The sequence below is a fragment of the Henckelia pumila genome, chromosome 2, assembly GCF_033568475.1.
Source record: "Henckelia pumila isolate YLH828 chromosome 2, ASM3356847v2, whole genome shotgun sequence".
Taxonomy (NCBI): domain Eukaryota; kingdom Viridiplantae; phylum Streptophyta; class Magnoliopsida; order Lamiales; family Gesneriaceae; genus Henckelia; species Henckelia pumila.
In genome coordinates, this window is record NC_133121.1 from 2,830,484 (window position 1) to 2,851,306 (window position 20,823).

Below are 20,823 nucleotides of genomic sequence, written 5' to 3' on the forward strand. Positions count from 1 at the left end.
CCATTTGCTAAAGCTTAATGATGCTTCCTTTTTCGATAATTATGTATGAAACTTTCATGAATGATGCAATTTCTTCGTTTAGCTTGATTGTGACACATAATCGATGTGATTTTAAACTCTGATTCGATCATACAAGTTTTTGTGTTTTTGATGTTTATTTGGATAATGCAGTATCATAGTTGATGTATTTTAAATGATTAAAGTATGGAAAGAGTGAAAGTTATTACATTTTTAATTAATGAGAAATAATTGTCTCTCCCAACAATGCGGTGATGTCTTACTTCATAAAAACACCTAATCTTTTGAATTATTCCTACAATTCGAGTGGATTTTTAATAATCCAAGGATGAAATGTATAATCCTAATATTTATTTAGTTAATTGATTTTGAATATTAATATATCCTCTCCGAGATTCTATTGATTTTCCCTCAGTTTTGACGTAAGGTAGGTGGAGCACATGAATTAATTGAGTGGCCTAGTGAAAAATATAGGTTGGGATCATATGATATGATCATGCTAAAGTTACTCTTGCAGACAAAAAGTGAAGCCACCAACTAACAAGTGCTCGATTATCTTTATCAAAAAAGGTTCATTTCACTCATAATTCATAAAAAAATTATTCAATGTATGTCCCCTCAGCTAGTTAGCCTCCTTTTCCCCGGAGTTGGTGAAATATTAGAGACAGGCTACGTCTTCATCAAAAAAATATCTATTAAGAAAATAAACCAAAGCTTTGAGAGTTCACTTGTCTAAAATATGACTTTGACCCCTCGTTCATATACCGGGTCAGACTTCAAAAAGGAAAAAAATAAGTAAAAATGACATCAAGAGATGTTTCCACAGACCTCAAATACAACTACTCTGCCGAGTGCTGACCATTGAATACGAAGCCATAACAATTATGACAATGACTCTGCTTCACGGTTAAGTCAGTCCCGTGCAAGAAAATATGATAACATTATATTTACGTCCCGCACGTTTAAAGGCTCGTTGGTCCGGCTTGACGTTTAAACGATATATCGAACCCAAATTGACGCCTCTAATCAGATAATATTAGAGGAGTCGTAGTGTAATTACTTTTTTTCCCCCCACTTGTTTAACCAAAAAAGAAAAACAAAAAAAACAACCGACAGAATTGGTGTTGGGTGATTGGCAGGAGAAAGATATGAAATCGGTGCATAAATGAATATTTATATATATAAATAAAATATGAATGCTAAATATTTATTTTATGGCCCTCGCTTCTAACCCACATGTTGGTTACGAGTCCGGAAAATATGATCAGATGGGGAGTATGTCTATGGGACCATGCCGCTGGAGAGACTCGGGTCTCCCATTGAAGTTAAACGTGTGGCTGAGAAAAAGCAATGGTATTAAATTTATTCGATTCGATTTTTTTTATTAAAAAAAAAATAGTGTGAACATTGACATTCTACCAAGAGATTTTGACAAGAAGAAAATCAAACCTTGGCCGATTTGTTTGAATGGTCAACTCAGCAAGATATCCCTACCCAAGTTGGAGAATGAAAAGAAATGTTTTATTAACCATCGACACTTCACAGTTTTAAGGCTTTAAGCAACTATCCAAGAACTGAATAGGACTAGGCAATTTAATATATCTTCCGCGTGAAACTCAATATATTAAGTTCATCTGATGAAAGCGACGGTATCTGCTTGCGGCCGCAGAGACATAACGACTAACGAGTTCCAGCTCCCAAGCATATTCGAGTTCAAGCCCAATGATAGAGTCGAGCAAGCATCTCAAGGATAAAATACTGGAGAAGAGGAGTTGAAGACCGATAAAAACAAATGTGAAGGCCGTCTACAAGTGATATAAAACCAAATGCCAAACGTCTCGTTTACTAGCTAAGACTAGCAGTATCAGTCAAATCGCTGGGTCGCTCGCAATACAATTGACATTAAGACTATATGATCTTGTAGTACGATTCCATCTGCTTAGGAAATAGTCACCTCAAGAGTAGCGCAGATAACACAGGTTCATGCAGAACCACACTAGATGATAAAAAGTTGTGATCACCTTTTTTCGCAAGTTATCTTGTGCATCTTTCAAAGCCTGAGAAAAAATATATGCATCGTAGTGCCTTTGCGTGTTGGTCATGGTCACACTGATTCAGAATTCCTGCAGTTTAAAAAATACCGATAAGAATCACACTATGTGCAATAACAAAAAATAGTATTTCAGAAAGTTTTGCGTGCCATAAAAAAGGTAATATACGATTACAGAGTTGAGTACTATCAGGAAAAACATAAATACCAACCGATTAACATGTTTTGGTTTTCAACTGTGTTGTAGTTCACTTGAGAATTCTAGTGAAATTGACCTCTTTTATCAAACTTGACACATACTGCAACTCATTCTAGCGCTTATAAAGTCCCAGCAAAGGTTTCTCTCTCTTTTCGACTCTCTTCTTCGCAGCTTCCCTAGCCTTAATGGCAGCTGCTTCCTCTTCAGATACAGCTTGTGGCTTTCCATCTGCCCTTTTTCTCTTACCAACAGTGACAGACGAAGGAGCACCCTTTACAGCTCTCATGGGATTGAGCGGTGTGGAGACAACACGCCCAGGTGGAGGTGCAGTTTGAGAGATGGAAGCACTCTTAGATTCAGTGGCCGGTTTATTAGCTGTTGCTAACGGTTGTTTCCCTATAATAGATTTCTTCCCGATAGATTCTGATGATTTTTGAGATGCAGCAAGGGCCTCCTCTCGTGTCACCCACTTACCTACAACATTGGCTCACCATGAGAAAAGCATGAACAAGAAGGAATTTTTTTTTAAGGGGGGCAGAGGTAGAGGTTTGAATCATTGAAGAAGAAACTGTACCTATAGAATCTGTATAATAAAAGCCAGAATTTGGATCATAGTAGCAACCAGTCCTTTGATTGTAATAATAGCCTGATGAACTTTCATACTCCCAATCTGCCATGTCCACATAATAAAAAAAAAAGGTTAGTACAGAGACATTGTTTTAAGAAAAATGGTAATCATCAAAGGGAAAATATAGACAAGCTCAGTTATAAACTAACACCGGCATGCTAGAACTTAAGGAGTTTAATTTACCTGCATTCTAAGACAAAATTTAATTGTCATACTTGTCTTAAAACATAACGCCTTCATGAACTTCATGAATAGAAGGTTCGTAAATCATACACTAACAAAATTAAAAAGTGAAATCTCAGGTCATTAATTGGATACGACATATTCAAAAGGATAGATAAATCTACTAGTCCCAGTGAACACTGGATGACCATTAATTCATTTCATAATTCAAAAGACACCAAAACTTTACTACCTTCAGATATTGTGGAACCTCCTCCTGTTCCTCTATTATTGTCCTCGGTAAGTAGTGCATCTGCGTTAGAATCCCTTGCCTCCTGAAAAGATGCCAAGTCCTTTTCATAGCTGCGCTTGGCTTTCTGGCAAAAACAGAGCAAAAATAAGAGAACTTGAATACCAAAAGGAATACGAGCAAAAATATTTCTGGAGATCATTAAAGAAATAGGAGAAAATCATGAAGTGCTTTGTAGATAACTATGGGAAAGCATTTGAATGATGGAAGAAATACCACCACTAATTCTGCTCAAAATGATAATTACTAAGTTGCCACCACGAATTATTTACATGTAAACTAATAAGCATTAGGAATTGCCACAAATAGGGGCTGTTGTGACTAGCAACGAGTAGCTGCTTAAACCTACTACCTGAGAAGCAAACTACAGAAGTCACAGGAGAAAGGTAATGTAAATATGAATCATGATAGAAAGCTGAGCAGCTACATTGTGCAAGCACTCAAAAAGGGGTCCCCTTTGACAAGCCACTTCAGATATGGCACGGCCAAGGTTGATAAATATACGGTTCATCAACTGTCAGCATTCAGAACTTCAGATATCTTGGAGGTCGCAAAAAATGTTTGCAAATGAGAGTACATTTAAATGACAAATATCCAAACAAGGGAGAAATTTTTTTAAAACAATGTGAGTGCTTACAGACTCTATTTGTTCCATGACACGAACTGCTGCCTTTTCTTCTTTATCTTTTGCAGCTTTCTCTTCTCGCATGGTAGTGAGCTTTTGGGAAACATTAGCCTTATGCCTCTGGCCAAGCTCATGATTTCTAATGCTTGCTGGATTGTTTGATAACCAAATTTTGCAGATGTCACACCATTTGTTACCCTGGCTAACCCAGTACTGCAGAATAAAAAGAAGGATCACTCAACAGATAATGTCGAGAGAAACCATATAGAGAGAAAGAATAGGAAGAACCGAATACAGTCAATCATATTTACATGTTTTCATTATTGAACTAAACTAGCATTACAGCACACACATTGTGTGTCTAACAGAATCAACTATTATATATAGTATATATAATATAGATGATATAATAAGATATTCTTTCAAATTAAGAGCATGAAAAAACATTGAATTGTACAAATTTGACCATTGAAAACCTTATGAAAGAGTTCAGACTTCACAGGAATGCATTGGACAACCAAAACTCAGATTCACCACTCTACCAATGATGCAAATCATACTCGAGCTTTTAAAACAAATAGTGAAATTATCCATAACAAATGGAAACAATCCAGGTGAAAAATAACTTAGCCAGAGTCCATATCTAGCAGCATTGAAAAAAATAATACATTATACATCACAACAAAATACACTAGAACTCGTGAAATCTTAACTTGGAACAGTGCACTTTTATCAGCATTGGAACTTGGAAATTCTAAGTTCGGGATTGGAACTAATCGTCTGAGTTCTTAATTTAGTTTTGCAAAAGTTGTTACGAGGAACAGATATATGCGTATAACCACCCAAAAAAAATCATACATTCACACCCCAAATACGGTCGTTGAATCAAATCTTTGAGCTTACAATTAAAAATTTAAAATGTTCAAAAACAAAGGGCGATAGTTTAAACGAGGAAGGGTGAACATACCTCTGTCATGGCTCCAAATTAATTTTCCTGGCTGAGATATATATATATATATCTGAATCGGAAGAATTAAGAGCTGAAACTCAGTAACTTGGGCTCGCGATTCCGGAATTCTCGACTTTGAATATGATCTAGTCCTTAACCCTAAATTTTCGATTCCCAATTCTGTTCGCTTACCCGACGACGTTTCGAACTTTAAAACCCCAACCCAGCGCCCCAAAAAGTCTTGCTGAAATCCGTTTGCATTCAATTTATTCTACATTTCCATATAAAAAAAAGCTAAATAAAGTAATGATTTTGTAATTTTGGTTGACTTAGTTTAATCGATTTTTTTTATCGAAAACCAAAAAAATGATTTTGTAAGAAAAAACACATTATAGCTTTTAAAAAGCACTTTTAAAAGTTAACTTAAAAAAATATTTTTAAAAAAAAAAAAACTACAGAACGCAAACGAGCTCTATATCAACTAATGAGATCGTGGATAAAATTTTTAAGTGAAGAAAAATTGTCCTAAAATAATATTCATCTCTGAAATTTGAAGATTAGTATGTATATTTTAGAAGGGAGTAGTGTACAAGAAAAGCCTATACTATATATATTCATGTAATCTCACACATTATCTTGTATTTATAAGACCAGTTACCTATAAGGCTATAACTCATATATATGTATTGTACAACAGCCATTTATATTCAAACTCGTGATCATATCAGCATTTCATTCGGACACCGCGGTTATTGCTATCAATATACACGCAACAAGTGAGACATCCTGCACTTGAATCCGCGCTGCTCCAATTTTTATCAGCTCGAAAACGCCTTTAGCGCTCTCACTGCAGGCGACGTGTGGATGGGCCGTGTAGCAATTTGATGTATCCTTTGAATCTCAATTTCCCATCAGTATGCCTGATCCATTCTTGTAGAACAGTATACACCGGCTCCGAAGGACTAATCCCGAGTTCCTGCAAGATCAATAGTTTTCATACGTGTTGTGACAGTTCAAAACATAGGATACAGCAGAAACTGGAGACTTACTGATGCTACTTCTTCGATGACAATAGCCCGGTTCCCATTTCTCTCAAACGCATCATATCCGGAACGCGCACGTTCTTCCCAGTTTTCGTGTGCTTCCATTTGATGGACAGTTAATGCAGCAGCACAGAACTCCTCAAAATACATCTTGCTATATTGTAGCACATTCAGCTGTCAATGGAAAGTATGTGAGCACGATAACCGCGAGAACAAATCAGGGGTGATCACAAAAACGGTATGTTCTGTTTACTACCGAGGCCAGGAGATCTGGAACATAAGAAGATTTCATTGCATCAGTAGCGTTTGTCATCAGCGCCTGCGAAGAATCAAACGAAGCTGAGAACTCATTGGAGGAGCGGGAAAATAGTCAGAAAGGATGAAAAAAGACCAACTGTTCTCATGTTTTCTATTGAAATGCCACGACGTTCGTCGGGACAGAGAAAAGCAAATTGCTCCTTGAGATATAAGAGTTCTTCTTGTGCCAACGTAGTAGACAAGGCCTGACAGAAGATATAGCGAAAAACGCCTCAAAAATGACTGTTTGTAAACATCACAGTAATGAAGAACAATTTGGTCTGAATAATGATGCTTGCACACACCCTTAAGGCAGCCTTACGCAAAGGTGGCGTTCGCATGTAAGCTTCCATTTGACAGAATACATGAATGTCAAACTGGATTTTCACTCGGCTATGATTCCGAATCCATGGATGACCTGAAAACAGAAGATTTTGGACAGCCCGAAACCAAAAAAACACAAAAATTTGGAGTACTTGAGAGAATGGCTTACGCAGAGCCTGAGTAGCTGTTAGCCTTCTCCTAGGATCTTCATCCAATAATCTCTTGATAAAGTCCTTAGACTCGGAAGATAAAAATGGCCACGGATTTTCGTCGAAACTTGGGCTAGCTTTCAGGACCTCCCGAAAAATGCCAGACTCGGTTCGAGCCCAAAAGGGGCGACTACCACAGAGAAGGATATAAGCTAAAACACCCACACTCCATAGATCGGCTTCTCTACCGTATGACCTGTGTAAAACTTCTGGCCCAACATAATACGCACTGCCAACAATTTCATCAAGTTTTTGATCTGCATATGAGTAGCAATATTCAAATCCTACCCCAAATCTAATATATAAAATTTGAATGAATAAATTCAAGTGCAGAGTTTTACCTAGTTTAACAAAAGTTGATAAGCCAAAGTCTATGACTTTTAATTCAGAATCTTCATCTTTGGAGGAAAATAGAAAATTCTGCATAATATAATATGATATATAAAATGTGTTCATCTTTCTGATTTTCAAGAGCAATAGTATATCATTCTACCTCCGGTTTAAGATCACGGTGAACGACGCCTTGGAGATGGTAAAATGCTACAGCATTCAGAATCTGTACAAGAACACTCTTCGCCTGATCTTCCGAGTGTTTCCCACCTCTGTTACAAAGAGTTGTTATATAACTAAAAAAGGAATACAACAGTGAAAAATAACAATACCTTGAGAGCAATCTTTCAAGAAGATCTCCCCCTTCGCACAGCCTGAAAGACACAGATTTACATCAAACAATGATATAAATTAACAAGCTGGAAAATCCCAACTTGTAACATAATTCGCGTTGAAAGTGTTGGATCAAGTTCACATGAGAAACAAGGTTTCATGACGAGAAAAAAATGATGTCTTGAATGCTTACTCCGTCACAATATAGACATTATCAACATCTTCAAAAGCTTCGTAGAATTTCACGATATTAGGATGCCCTGTGAGAGCACGAAGTGTTTTGACCTCCATTCGGACATCCTCGATAGCAGTAGCTGCTGTCATCTGGTGACCAACAAAGAATCCAACAAGAAGAGATAGCAGGAAAACAAACAGAGAGACAAATAACTACATATAGTAAGTTTGATTGTATTCATACTCTCTGATCTAAGGGATTCCGAAATAGCCACGTAAATCCTACACAAAGAGAGGTGATCACCTTAAATCTAAGCCACTCGGAAAATTTTTTGAAGGAAAAACTGAGAAATGCTTACTTAGAAGCTCTACCAAACACTACCTTAATCTTTAATGAAGTTCAATGTTTGGATCAAGTGTATCTAAATCAAAGGTCCAAACTCATTGAATCGAGCCGAAAGCAAGTCATTCTTGCATATTCAAATTTCAAGCTCGAGTTCAAATTTCTTTTCTTTCTTATCCAAATTCTATGCTAAGCTCAAGGGAGGCACGAATGTGAATTCGAGTACTTCGATTTAAATTTCATTATGGGGCTCTATTATACAGAAGACTCAAATTTTGCATTCATGAGCTCCTTTAATTTGAATATATTACAAAAATTTTATGAGAATGATAAAACTTGTACTAGCAAACAAAATATTCCAAGTTCAAACTCAAAATATATTCCATTTATTCTTTGTTCTGAAAGAAACAATTTTACTACTAAAAAATAGAAGAAATAATTATACCAATTATTCTTAAAAAGAATGATCAAAGTAAGCAAAATTTTAGATAGTATATTATATATGCAATTATATGATAATCAAATTTATAATCATAAAATAAAATATTTCATGTAAATTAAAATTATTGGCCAAATGGAAGCTATAAAATTAACTTAATGTCTACGTTTATTACATTATGAAATTAGTTCAATTTCCTCAGAAAAAAATTTAAAAATTGACTTCCATATATTAAACAAGGTCCCGTCATGCAATATTGTAAAATTACCTTTTTTAATTATTAGAATAGTAAAATCACTTTTTCATTGTATTATTATTATTATTATTATTATTATTATTATTATTATTATTATTATTATTATTATTATTATTATTATTATTATTATTATTATTATTATTATTATAGCCACTATATCTTTATGTGCATCGGTAAACCTATGGGTTAAGTAATAATATTATATTGAATCTAGAAATTAAAATCAGATTTTCAATATTGTGCTAGTCATTCTCGATCGTCACGTAGGGATTAGCAATTAATGTCTGATTAGTAAAGTAATGAATCCAGAAATTCAAATAAGATTTTCAGACGTAATTTATACTACGTACCAAAAAGACTTTTCAAGAAATGAATTGTGAGCCATTTACGTGTCCCAGAAAATGTGAATCAAACGTACGTACGTAGACAAGTAAACTAGCTATTAGAATTCAATAATATTTGCATATTCTTAATTAATTAGTTGTTCAATGTTCACCACCTATTGCATAGATACGTATCGATCCATCACCCTGTGTTGAAATGAACTGATTTAGAATTGTCAATTATCGTAGCAAGTATACAAATTAAAGAAGGTCAAGAATCAAGTTATTATTTATGTTGATCTAGAAGACTATTAATCCGTAAAACAAGAACGAATACAAAATAAATATTAGGAAAAATTGCAAATTTAGTTCGGTATGTTTGTCACTTTGCGATTTTGGTCCTCTATGTTTTCACATTTCATTTGTAGTCCTGCATGTTCTGATTTTTGGCAATTTTGGTCCTTTTTATTTGAAAATGCTTACGTGGCACTGTACACGTCAGCTCCACATCAGCACTGAATTGGTGCCACGTCAGCGCCACATCGAAAAAAGAATTAAAATCGCAAAAATAACAAATATATAGGACTAAATTTAAAATTTTCCATAAATATTACAAAGACTCGTCATATATAACCCCACTAGTAGAGGCATGCATGAACACATAGCATGACACTAGTTGTATAAATTTATAATGATATATGTAAATGGAGAGGCCCTCCACCCAATGAGAGAGCCCACCAAGAAAATAAATATTACTGCAGCCACCAAAAACAGTACTGTAATCTCCATCTTATAAGTCAATGAAGAATTCCAGAAATTGTGCTGAGGTTGGACTTATTTCTTTTTCTTTTTTAATAATAATGAAATAGTCAAATAGATCTCTATTTTTAATAGTTTTGGTCTAAATTTCAAGTTTGCTTTTTTAATATCTTATATTTTTTAAAAAAAAAATTAAGAGGAGTGTTATTTACACTCCAAAAGGTGTTAATCACACTTCAAATTATATTTTTATTATAGTAGTTGACAAAACTACCCTTATTTATGACTTTCTAAATACACATAAAATCTTATTTGACCTTCCAAACATATTTTGCATTCATTATAAAAATTATTATGTTTAAATCATTCATATTTTTATTCTAGATATAATAAAACAATAAAATTTTAACAATTCACGTGCAAATATATTTATATATTTTATGTTTTATCTCGAATTTTACAAAATATTATAAAATTTTGGTTAAATCAAGTTAAATAGTAACTATTAACTAAATTCGTGTATAGTTTGATTTGGTTATATCATGATTATCTCGATTATTAATTTTAAGAATATATATTATATTATTTAAATTTATTAAATATTTGAAAATTGGACCAGAAAATAAATTAAAGTTCCGGAAAGATAGTTTTTGTTTTTATATTTTTTTTAAAAAATATTCAATTGCCTTTATTTATTGAAAATATTTACTTAATTTCATTACTCAGAAATAAATAATTCTAATTATTATAATTTTAATTATTTTATTTTATTAGTTTTCAAATCGAATGATTACACAATATTATATAATTTACACTGAAACTAAAATTACAAATTCACAACATATTTATAAAAAAATAAAAACAAAAATTATATTGAATATACTATATTATGATTAAAAAATTATATTATTAATTTGATAAGCAAAGTATCACGTCAGATAAACTAATGTAATTAAAATGTATAAAAAATTTATAACTATATCAATATTTAACAATTCATTTAAAATTTAATATTATTGCTATAGTATAAAAAAAATAAAAAAAATTCCCCAAATTCAATCAATACAATGATAAATTATATTTGTAGGTAGTTTTAGTACTATATAAATTTTTCCTATTTTGAAGTTTAGTTTTTTAAGATTTTATCTAAAAATAATTGATTGTTTATTTATTTTTTTATTAATTATACAAGGAAGTTAAATTATATTAGGTATATGTTTAAATTTTAGAATGATTTAAAAATTTACTAAACAATACGAATGGATAATATCGATAATATATATATATAACAAAAATTAAAATGGAATGTGATTAGTATTTTTTTTTTAGTGTAAAACACTCTCCAAATTGCGTTACTAAATTATTATTATTATTATTAAATATATAAACCAGTTTCAGATTACTGACCTTGGACTTGGGTATGATTTTGATAGCGACTTTTTGGCCTTTGAGCTCTCCTTTCTTAACAATGGAGGAGTGAACATTCCCGAAATGCCCCCGCCCCACCACTTCCCCTACCTCGTATTTTCTCGAGAACTGCTTTGTGAATCCGAAATTCTTATCCATTTCAGGATAACCAGCTTCCATGTCGTCTCTCCTAAAAAACAACTCCTTCAAGTGCTTTGCCGGCGAGGGTGGAGGAAACATCCCTCTCAAAGGCGTCTTCTTGGAGGTGTAGAGCGGCGTCGGAGGTTCGGAGACAGTCTCCGGCGGTGGTGAGGCTTTTCTGGCATAAGGGTTGGGTTTGGGAGGAGGCTTGGAGGCGCAGGTTCCCATGGCGGAATTGGAATTAAGATCAATTCATGCACTCATACAAGTGTTTAATTTACGCAATATATATCCACTCGTCTTAGAATAAATACAATATACAGATCGATTCCATCATATTATAATTATAAAAATAATAATATTTTTTCATAAATATGACATACATCTTATACATTTAACTCGCCAGGTAATATATATGATGTTTTTGTGTATGTCTGAAATGAGTTGTGATAATTATCCTCCAAAAGAAAATCATTTGGAAAAATTATATAAGTGGCCGTGTCGGCCATGCTTCACTTATTTATGGAAAAAATAATTAACGTCGTGCGTAGGCTTGTATCATTATCATGAGATTCAATGCAATTGTTAATTATTCGATTTACTATAATTTCCTTTTTATGCATAATAATAATAATAATAATAATAATAATAATAATAATGGGGAGTTAGAGTGATCATTTACTTTACGGGTGGTGCTACATGTACACAGAATGTTAAACGTTGGGTTACACGTTGCACTTAAAATTATATATATCATTAATGTATTTTGGAAAGATTTTTTTCAAATCAAGTGGAAAGATAAATTTGTAATTTCATGTGTAATGTGTAACCCAATGTGTAACTTAATGTGTACATATAACATTTTCCTTTATGAAAATAGAGTCAAACTAGAGTGTTCTATCTCATATTCAAAGCTTAATTGGTGTGAGTAGTCTATAATCTATTGTTTATTTTGTTCAATTTTTTATTTTTATTTTTTTATAACAGTTTGTTATAATTAGATATTGAACTTGATAGTTGAAACCTCATTTTAATTTTTATTTCACGTGAACATATCAAATGCAAAAAAAATTGGGTTTTGAATGCAGCACAAGAACACTATAATAAAGTTTAAGACTTCAATGAGTAGTACGCATACATTAATTTGGCAGCTTTTTGAAGATACCTACGGATCAAATTAAGGTTGTTGCTCACCTAGGACAGTAATAATTTAGTACCTGATATACCAAACCTTTTTTTTTTTTTTTTTTTAGCCTGATATATATGCGAAAATTTTTGTACCATTGAATGTGGATATCATATTGTTTTTCCATAAAATGACGTGTGCGTGTATGAATGTGGAGAACAAACTCATTATAATTAACTTGTCTCCAGGGCCGATGCAAGCTGAAAGGACAATATATACATACATATACACACACAAAAACAGGGGCCAAAGTAAATTATAACGTTTTTAAAAATACTGATTGTATCATATATATTTTGATTAATTATAATAGTGAAAAGTATTGAATAATTATTTTTTGTAATGATTAGTACATAGTTGTACTTTGTAAATTATCATGAAAAAAGAATTAATTAAAATGTAAGTTTATTATAAATAAATTAACCATGGAAGGAAACACAAGCCCTTCGATTATTAATTTGCTACATAACATGAATGCAGAAACCAAAAACACACAAATTAACACAAAAGAAAACAAAATCAATATAGCTAATAGTAACACGGCCACGACACATTATTTCAAACATATTATAAGAAGAACACACAAATTTGTTCCTTCATAATTAGTTGCGCGAAACGTTTTAGTAATACCAACGGACCAAAGGCCAGACCGCGAATTTCATCATTCCGACGTTGCAATGGGAGCCGTTACGCTCGCCACAAGCGAAATAGTATGGCTGCCACCTCTTGAGCACGTACTCGAACCCTTCTCCGCCTCCGGCCGTCACCTCTCCTATTTTCTTTGCCCTTCTCAGGTCACATTTTTGGAAACTCGGGAAGTTTGGTAGCAGATACACGCTGTGAGGGAATGTGGTATCGTTTGGTGGATCATATTTGAACACTACAAATTGAACAACAAAAGCATATATATGATTCAATATAATTAAATTACAATTAACTCTCTCTCTCCTGAGATATATGTTTACTGCATGCAAAGGCCTTAAAAAATAATTTATACGTACCTAGAGTATCATTCAAGTACAAGGGTCCATTCTTGATCGCCCAATCAGTATAATTGAACCCAAAATGCCACTTTTCAGAGCCACCAACTACGATCCTTTTGGCATCCTGGCTAACATTTTTGTGCCAGTATCCCCAGTAGTCTTCAGTGCGGTTCCAGTTTCCGGCCACCGTGCCGGTCAAGTTCTTGTTCGCCGTTGCAAGGCCAAACATGGACGTGGCCACAGCAAGAATTGTTAGAGCTGCTCCAAATTTCATGGTCATGGTGTATTATTCGATTTTCGATTTTCGCGCAATTGATAATGAATGGTATGTGATGGAAGGAAAAAAAAAACAATTTGAATTAAGGAATTTGATTCTGGGATGCTGATGAAGGATATGGGTTGGGGTATTTAAAGAAAGTTTTTCTGGTATCTTTACATGATCACTTGAACGAGTCATATGAAACATGGTAATTTTTTCGTAAGTTGGGTTGGTAAGATTGACTTCATTGCCGTTATTTTGTGTTCATAATTTGGTTAAGTTTCCGAGTCTTCCACTTAGCATCTTGGGCGTTTGGCACTCGTGTATGTGAACGAAATTAAACATATATAGAACTAAACACAAGAATCTCAAGCATCAAGAGTGCAAATATTAACATTTACTTTGTTTGAACCTCATTAATTAACACTAAATAATTTTTCAATTGGACTCGAAGTTTTAACCATGCATCTTATGGTTAATATATGATAAGTTCCTTGTTCTTATACTATATTTAGCTTCATGAAGAAGTGCTCGTACAACTAAGAACGAGGCCCGAGGGCTTGTAATTAAATGTTTTTTTTATTTATATATTTTACATTTACCAATTTTAAAAAAAATGATAATAACAATGTGGACATGAGATCCTAGGACATTTTGACTTTGGTAAAAACGACCCCAACTAACATGAGTAGTTGTCAAATAATGCAACTATCCATCATTATGTGCGAAATCGGGGCATTTTGAAAAAAATGGCAGCCTATTATAATTCTTCAATTAGGCAAAATTGCAATAGGATGGTTTCTTAGCATACTTGGTACTGATTTTTTCTAATACCTTTTGGAAGTTAAATTTTTGTGACCAAACCATGACATCACATATGATGTATGATATTAACAATAGAATTAGCATAGATTAGCTGCTAAATCTACATTGGGAGGGTAACATTCTTGATTTAGAATAAAGTACAACAGTTGAGAGAGAGATAGACTCCAAAACTTCATAGGAATACAGAATCGAGAAAGAGTACGTAAAGTTACATTTTGCCTCCTTTTAAATAATCCAACACACTCCCTGGTTATGTCTGAAATGGTCCAGCCATAGCCTTGAACACCGGTTTTACCAAACCAAGCAAGGGCCGATAAGATCCTTATTATGCTGGTGGGAAAAAACACAATGTAAGAAAAGAAAATTATCACGAAATGCAAGAGATCTGATTGTTATTGTCATTGTTTTTACCAAATTACTTGGTACCATTTTGCTAGCCATTCCTAATTCTAGAAAATATATAATTTCCATGCATATGAAGTTTCTTTATTGACTCCAAAGATCACCAAAACAAATCAGATCACGGAACAGATTTTAACCTAGTTCTAGCCCGGAAGAGTTTAAACTTCATCGTGTTATTCATCAATGAAGATAAGATAAGAACAAAGAAAACTTCTTCGCTCACCAAGTATCAAATGTAGGTCGCCAGATGCTTCTGCAACCAGGTAGTTTTATGTTGATCAATACCACAAAACCCTTTCAAGTAATTGGAGCAAAACGGAGAAAGAAAAAACGGAGAGAACAGATTGACCCTGAAAAGTACTAAATCCTTAATGAAAAGAAAATGTCAAATGGCGGGATGCAAAACCTGAAAAGCAACAAAAAATCAGTAGTTAATGTGAGAAACAATATTCTAATCAAGATTCTTGAAACTGACAGGTTCACGTTCTTACTAAGTCGTCATTGGAACATCTTGGCATATGCTTTCCTTTCCTGGTTACGTCTATCAGAAATCTATTCCAGTGAACCAACATAGAACGTGAGTTAAGTAGTCTGTATAGCAAACAGTTAAAAGCACGGGAGATCAATTTAAGAATAAGAGATTCATACCCTTTTCTTTGCAGCCGCAAACTCCTTTTTAATTGCACCTATAGCAAGACCAGCTCAAATTTCAGCTAAAAAATTTTTCATAGGCCTAGAAGAGATGTATTCTTTGCTGATTCTTTAATTCAGTCACCAGGTTTATTTCAAAAACTTGGAATATAAATATAATAACATTAATTATTAAATCAAAAAGTCTCTTCAGAGTACATTTGTTATTTGTATTGACATATTTGTACTCATGGATATCAACTCTATCTGATTTATTTGTATAAATCCATTATTAATTTAGCCTTCAAATTTGAAATGCACCCAAGATGGTGTCATTTGAAATTCCTTGAATGCATTTCAAATCAATCCTCGAATCAAATATCTTTAAACAAATTAAATCCATCAATCCAATCACAGCATTAGTATATAAGTCACTTTAGAACATTAATAAAGAAACCAAACATGTATTAATGTGTTATCTTTAGGGTCCCAAATGGGAAGGCAACGTGTTGAATTTCCTCCTATTTCCATATTTCTAGAGGGGCCGCCCGCACATACTAGTTCAGAATGAGACATGGACAAGAAACAAAATGCTATAATGTGATTGGTTGTCTATTACTCTATTTCAAGATGCTTTTTTTTTTTCCAAATCAAGAGTAGTTTTTTCCCAATTATTTGTTTGTGCTCGCTCTTTTTGCCTTTTTGGTAACTTGCGTCACATTTTTTTCGAAATTACATACATATTTTTATGTCAAACATTCCATTTATGATATAACAATAAGATGATCGATAATATTAATTGAACTAAAAAGAACACTTCCTTGAATTCTCAAGTATCTAGAGACGTGAAAAAAAATAGAACGAAAATCAAATGGTCTTACTAACCATCATTTGGTTCCAACTCCAATGCTTTCTTAAAACTCTCAACCGCAGCATCTATATCATTTAAAGCCACATGTGCCTGATGAACAAAAATGATTAAAGCATCAGAACCAATAAGCCAAAAAAAAAATAACTCGTTCCACAAAGAAAATCCTTAAAATTAGCAGAGTCAAAGGAGGATCACAGGAGAGGACGCTCTGATATAGAAGTGAACAGAGTGCTTTAAATCTCAGTGTCACAAAGTCAAATCAGAAAGTGACAGATGCACACGCATGATATGAAGCACCTTGTTTCCTGAACAAGGAAGCCAGTCACGCCACTGCCTACATTTCTAACAACTACTGATGATTAAGTATGATTAAAAAAGAAAAGAAAAGAGTGATAATCAATCATCAACCAAGCATCTTACTAGATGAGTTACCCAACAGAAACAACCACTAGGCAGACAAGGTTACCAGCCTATCATATAAATCAGCCTAGATCACAGAAATCAAGTAAGAAAAGAGACTGACACATCTACAGCCGTGTTTAAAAAATTATAGGTTATCAATTACAAGTACATTCATGCACAGCACGACAAATTAAACTTTTGGAGTAAATATGAGAGAAGTAATGTCATTCGGTAATCAAACAATCTCATTTGAAGAAGGTAAGTTTAAGACTGAAAATTATGGATGGACCTAAATAACTAAGAACCGAGAGGCCATCTTGGAAAAGGTGCTCTACAACGTTTTCAACCAGAATACAAACACTTGTAGGAATGAAGAAATGAAATACAGATCTCCGTATCTTTGGTTGTGTTATTCATGGTGACAATAGGTCAGTTCCTGGTTTGCAACAAAGTACAAACAACGGCAAAACAAACTCAATAAATATTTTCTGTGCCATACTGCCAGAGAGCCCATGTGTTTTAACTCTGGTAAAGAAGAAGTACAAGACTGGCTATGTAGTTCCAGATCTCTTACTCCTAAAAGATCTCTAGGTACTAGTTCAAACTGTCAGCTGAGGTGCCAAAATAACCGTAAAATAAAAGGCATTCAACCATTTTCTTAAAATAGACATTTATAAAAACTAGATTAAAAAAGATAGAGAAGAAAAACTAACCTGGCCCTGGCGGAACAACGCCTTTGCATTGTTTTCATCATCCCGCATAGCGAAGTCTGTGTCTAGAAGTGCTCCCTTCAAGTCTCCCAGTTTTAGTTTACAAGCCTAGCAAAACCAAAATTGTTGGGTAAAAAGAATGTCTTTTTAAGACTGGAGGCATGGTCATCTCAAATTTACACCAAATTCAACCGCAGCTAAAACAAGAGGGCAGCAATCACACCCTTAGGAACGATATAACTATCACAAATGTTCTACTTCTAAAAGTGCGAAAAGTTATGATTAAGTGCAATTAAGCCCGAATCGTAATAGAAAGCTCTTATTTGGCCAAAAACAGGGGGAAACAGTCAACATATGTTTGACTACATAAGCACAAAAACGTGATAGTTTTATATACAATTTTAAATTACCTTTTAAATTTAAATAATAAATATTTAATAGTATAAAATATATTTACCAAAAATAATAATAATCAAGCTAAATCTCCTTCAGCCTTCACCCAGAAAAAAATAACACCCCAAGATCCCAAACACTTTCCTTACCTTCACATTCCAAAAAGAGTCCATTTTTGCAAATAAGAGTCCACTTCACTGGCGACAGAGTAATTTGTGGGATGGCCAGCAAAGCTTGTGTTAATAAAATCCGTTGATTGACATGATGCAATTAACAATTAAAAAGTCTTTTTTACGCTCAAACTCGTAAAAATTGAAATTTGATAGCCACGTGTCATCACGCTTCGCACTTACTCTAAACATCTAACCACAAGTGGCTAACTGCTGTGACTTGTGAGCTAACTTGATCTTAATACCAGAACCTTCTATAGAATAGACGAGATTCCCTGTACAAGATTATCTTTAGAAAAAACACGGATGACTGAAAACCTCATCGTTGCCGAAGGAAACCAATAATCAAAAGGTACCAAGAATCATGTAAGCGGAAAGCACAGAACACAATTACCAATTTTCATAAACTCGTGGAAACAAATTTCTCGACATATGAGCTACCAGATCACATTAGCATGGAGTGATGCATCTTGTAAATTTCAACATCCACTTAGATAATAAGACATCGAATACGGAAAGACCAACAATTTAGGGAAAAAAAAATACAACGGTCCATGCAACGAATATATATTTAGAAACTCAAAACTAATTAAGAAACTTACGGAACTGTTAGTAAATATTTGAGCTTTCATCTTTCTCAAATATACGCTCTTATCTGCTCGAAAAACAAAATGAAATGTCAAAATCATGGTCAAACTCAAATTTCCTGTTCCAGAAAGTTCCAAACTCTAGCATTAAATGGAAAATAAAGACCACCTTCGTCAATCCCTTCTTTTTCCCAGCAGATGTCCAGATACCGCAGAGCCTTACGGTATTTCCGCAAAGCCATCTTATAGTCTTGTTTCTGTAAATAACGTAAATGAGCAGAAGAGTTATTTAATAACATGAAAAGGGGAGTTCAAGAAGCAATCAGCCAATAAGCCAGGATTTTTATTAGGTATATACTGCAGATAAATTATTACCTTAAAATGCTCATTTCCATATCCCTTGATTGATTCAACAGCATTCATCCACCAAGAGAGCTCACTGGAATTATTGTCGAGATCGGCGGGCCAGTCAGGAAACAAATCGCCGTCTTTGAAAAAGTTAACTATCCCATCGTCAGCACCCTCTGCGATTTCTCCACAATCGGAAATAACAACATCAACTGAAGGGCAGTCATTTTCACCAATTGTGACATGTTCGACAGAGCGCACGACACCCATGCCTTTTATGACTTTCCCAAATACAACGTGCTTTCCATCCAAATGAGAAGTCCGAGTAGTGGTGATGAAAAACTGGGAACCATTAGTGTTTGGTCCAGCATTGGCCATTGACAACATGCCCTTCCTTTCATGTTTTGATTCAAAATTCTCATCTTCAAATTTCAGTCCATAAATGGATTCGCCTCCAGTCCCATCACCAGCAGAAATATCACCACCTTGTATCATAAAACCTTTAATGACACGATGAAATCTAGATCCCTAAAATAAACATAAGCGGTTGTTAAATATTATCCAGGAGAGAAGCAATTCCCTGGTTCAATCAGGAACAACTCTGAAACAATAACAAGTGGGGAAAAAAGAAAAAAACTTGCATGCTTAGGTAGTGTTTGGGAGAGCTTCCAAAAAACACTTTTCAGCTTTTCTTTCACAAAATTTTGAAATTTTGAGAAATTTTGTGACGGAAAAGCTGATAAATGCTTCCTAAAATTTCTCCAAGACACTACCTTATTGCACTTACAACACAAGCCAACTACTTTGAACTTAAAAGAACTGCTAAAAACTAAATTCCAAACTCGAAATTCATGAACATCATTAACGTATAATTAAAATGTAAAGCAAGTTTCCATCTTTGCCAAATAAAAATGAGCTCGTAGTCGCATACCATTTTTGAAGAGAGGTATAAAAGTCAACCACCATTTTTTCCTAGCTTAAGACCAGAATAACTAGGTAAATTTATGCTACATCAATAATTCATGAAATCAATCAAAAACAAAAACAATCAACCGCCATCGAACGAATTCACGACACCCCATAAATCTAAGTTTTCAGAAATGATCAGTCAATAAGATAAGAGGAAACAACAAGAAACAAAATTCCCAGACACGAAAATTTCGTTGCACATTTCCGCATATAAGCCAAAAAGAATTACTTTTTGTATTAAAAAAAAGAAAAAGAAAAAGACAAACCTTGAAATGGAGAGGGACACCGGTGTTAAGGCCAATGCCCTTCTCTCCAGTACAAAGAGCCCTGAAATTATCAGCCGTTTTGGGGACTACATCATCGAACAATTCCACAATAATCCTTCCTTCCAGCTCCTCTCCAATGCTAATATCCAGAAAGCACCGAGGTTTCCCACCCATAGCTTTTTCCTCACACAGTACGCGCGTTAAATATGTATATTAACTGTATCTGTAGCTGAAACAAAGAGTCCGGAAAATTGATTCCGATAAACCCTAAGCCTCGCACTTTATTATATAGTACAAGTACAGTGTGTATACCGCCAGTCCAATGGAGTTCTCCTTTTATGAAGTAGTATTTAAATGTCACTGGTCCTTGCTATTTTGCGCTGGTGTTGCAGTGAAACTCTCTCTTTTTTAAATGGATCCGGGTCAATTATTCGCCCAATGGATTGGATTAGTTTGTCAATAAAAATATTTTTATACACAAGCCCAAAGCCTCTCAAACCAGA

General features: G+C 34.0%; 4 protein-coding genes across 6 annotated transcripts; all 4 read right to left on the reverse strand.

The window, feature by feature from the left end:
* Positions 1 to 1,460: 1,460 nt before the first annotated feature.
* On the reverse strand, positions 1,461 to 5,190 carry LOC140883301 (zinc finger protein ZOP1). Of its 2 annotated transcripts, none has more exons than XR_012150365.1 (6): positions 4,960 to 5,190; positions 4,005 to 4,205; positions 3,311 to 3,434; positions 2,842 to 2,937; positions 2,281 to 2,741; positions 1,461 to 2,141 (listed from the first exon to the last, which is right to left on the reverse strand). XR_012150365.1 is itself a non-coding variant. In XM_073289720.1 (6 exons), the coding sequence occupies exons 1-5, from the start codon at positions 4,966 to 4,968 to the stop codon at positions 2,380 to 2,382; spliced, it is 792 nt and encodes a 263-aa protein (XP_073145821.1). In that variant the 5' UTR covers positions 4,969 to 5,190; the 3' UTR covers positions 1,466 to 2,141; positions 2,344 to 2,379. The 2 variants fall into 2 exon arrangements, 1 of the variants encoding a protein (XP_073145821.1); XM_073289720.1 differs by having other exon boundaries at positions 1,466 to 2,141; positions 2,344 to 2,741.
* A 287-nt stretch (positions 5,191 to 5,477) lies between these two features.
* LOC140878699 (CDPK-related protein kinase) lies at positions 5,478 to 11,680 on the reverse strand. Of its 2 annotated transcripts, XM_073282315.1 has the most exons (11): positions 11,179 to 11,680; positions 7,671 to 7,801; positions 7,477 to 7,518; positions 7,308 to 7,416; positions 7,156 to 7,234; positions 6,775 to 7,071; positions 6,587 to 6,699; positions 6,380 to 6,487; positions 6,241 to 6,303; positions 5,991 to 6,158; positions 5,478 to 5,917 (listed from the first exon to the last, which is right to left on the reverse strand). In XM_073282315.1, exons 1-11 carry the CDS (start codon positions 11,545 to 11,547, stop codon positions 5,786 to 5,788), a joined length of 1,611 nt encoding a protein of 536 aa, XP_073138416.1. In that variant the 5' UTR covers positions 11,548 to 11,680; the 3' UTR covers positions 5,478 to 5,785. The 2 variants fall into 2 exon arrangements, with proteins under 2 accessions (XP_073138416.1, XP_073138415.1); XM_073282314.1 differs by having other exon boundaries at positions 6,775 to 7,234.
* Positions 11,681 to 12,919: 1,239 nt separating this feature from the next.
* Positions 12,920 to 13,849, reverse strand: LOC140885289 (uncharacterized). The gene is made up of 2 exons (XM_073292249.1): positions 13,507 to 13,849; positions 12,920 to 13,385 (listed from the first exon to the last, which is right to left on the reverse strand). The coding sequence occupies exons 1-2, from the start codon at positions 13,766 to 13,768 to the stop codon at positions 13,126 to 13,128; spliced, it is 522 nt and encodes a 173-aa protein (XP_073148350.1). The 5' UTR covers positions 13,769 to 13,849; the 3' UTR covers positions 12,920 to 13,125.
* Positions 13,850 to 14,654: 805 nt separating this feature from the next.
* Positions 14,655 to 20,653, reverse strand: LOC140877767 (peptidyl-prolyl cis-trans isomerase CYP40). Its single transcript, XM_073281344.1, has 10 exons — positions 20,321 to 20,653; positions 19,113 to 19,613; positions 18,907 to 18,994; positions 18,753 to 18,805; positions 17,591 to 17,695; positions 16,490 to 16,565; positions 15,623 to 15,660; positions 15,466 to 15,526; positions 15,198 to 15,380; positions 14,655 to 14,902 (listed from the first exon to the last, which is right to left on the reverse strand). The coding sequence occupies exons 1-8, from the start codon at positions 20,492 to 20,494 to the stop codon at positions 15,473 to 15,475; spliced, it is 1,089 nt and encodes a 362-aa protein (XP_073137445.1). The 5' UTR covers positions 20,495 to 20,653; the 3' UTR covers positions 14,655 to 14,902; positions 15,198 to 15,380; positions 15,466 to 15,472.
* Between the last annotated feature and the right edge of the window lie 170 nt (positions 20,654 to 20,823).

Bases quoted from the DNA above. Each gene is read 5' to 3' on its own strand.
- LOC140883301 (XM_073289720.1), bottom strand. The intron at 3,435-4,004 runs GTAAGCACTCAC...TGTTTTTGCCAG, and splicing joins TCATGGAACAAATAGAGTCT to AAAGCCAAGCGCAGCTATGA. The intron at 2,742-2,841 runs GTACAGTTTCTT...CCAATGTTGTAG, and splicing joins TTATTATACAGATTCTATAG to GTAAGTGGGTGACACGAGAG.
- LOC140878699 (XM_073282314.1), bottom strand. From the start codon at position 11,547: ATGGGAACCTGCGCCTCCAAGCCTCCTCCCAAACCCAACCCTTATGCC. The intron at 6,488-6,586 runs GTGTGTGCAAGC...ATCTTCTGTCAG, and splicing joins TGCGTAAGGCTGCCTTAAGG to GCCTTGTCTACTACGTTGGC. The intron at 5,918-5,990 runs GTAAGTCTCCAG...TTGATCTTGCAG, and splicing joins TCATCGAAGAAGTAGCATCA to GAACTCGGGATTAGTCCTTC.
- LOC140885289 (XM_073292249.1), bottom strand. From the start codon at position 13,768: ATGACCATGAAATTTGGAGCAGCTCTAACAATTCTTGCTGTGGCCACG. The intron at 13,386-13,506 runs GTACGTATAAAT...TTCAATTTGTAG, and splicing joins GTACTTGAATGATACTCTAG to TGTTCAAATATGATCCACCA.
- LOC140877767 (XM_073281344.1), bottom strand. From the start codon at position 20,494: ATGGGTGGGAAACCTCGGTGCTTTCTGGATATTAGCATTGGAGAGGAG. The intron at 18,806-18,906 runs GTGGTCTTTATT...TTTTTCGAGCAG, and splicing joins AAAAGAAGGGATTGACGAAG to ATAAGAGCGTATATTTGAGA. The intron at 16,566-17,590 runs GTTAGTTTTTCT...TTTGTTCATCAG, and splicing joins CGTTGTTCCGCCAGGGCCAG to GCACATGTGGCTTTAAATGA.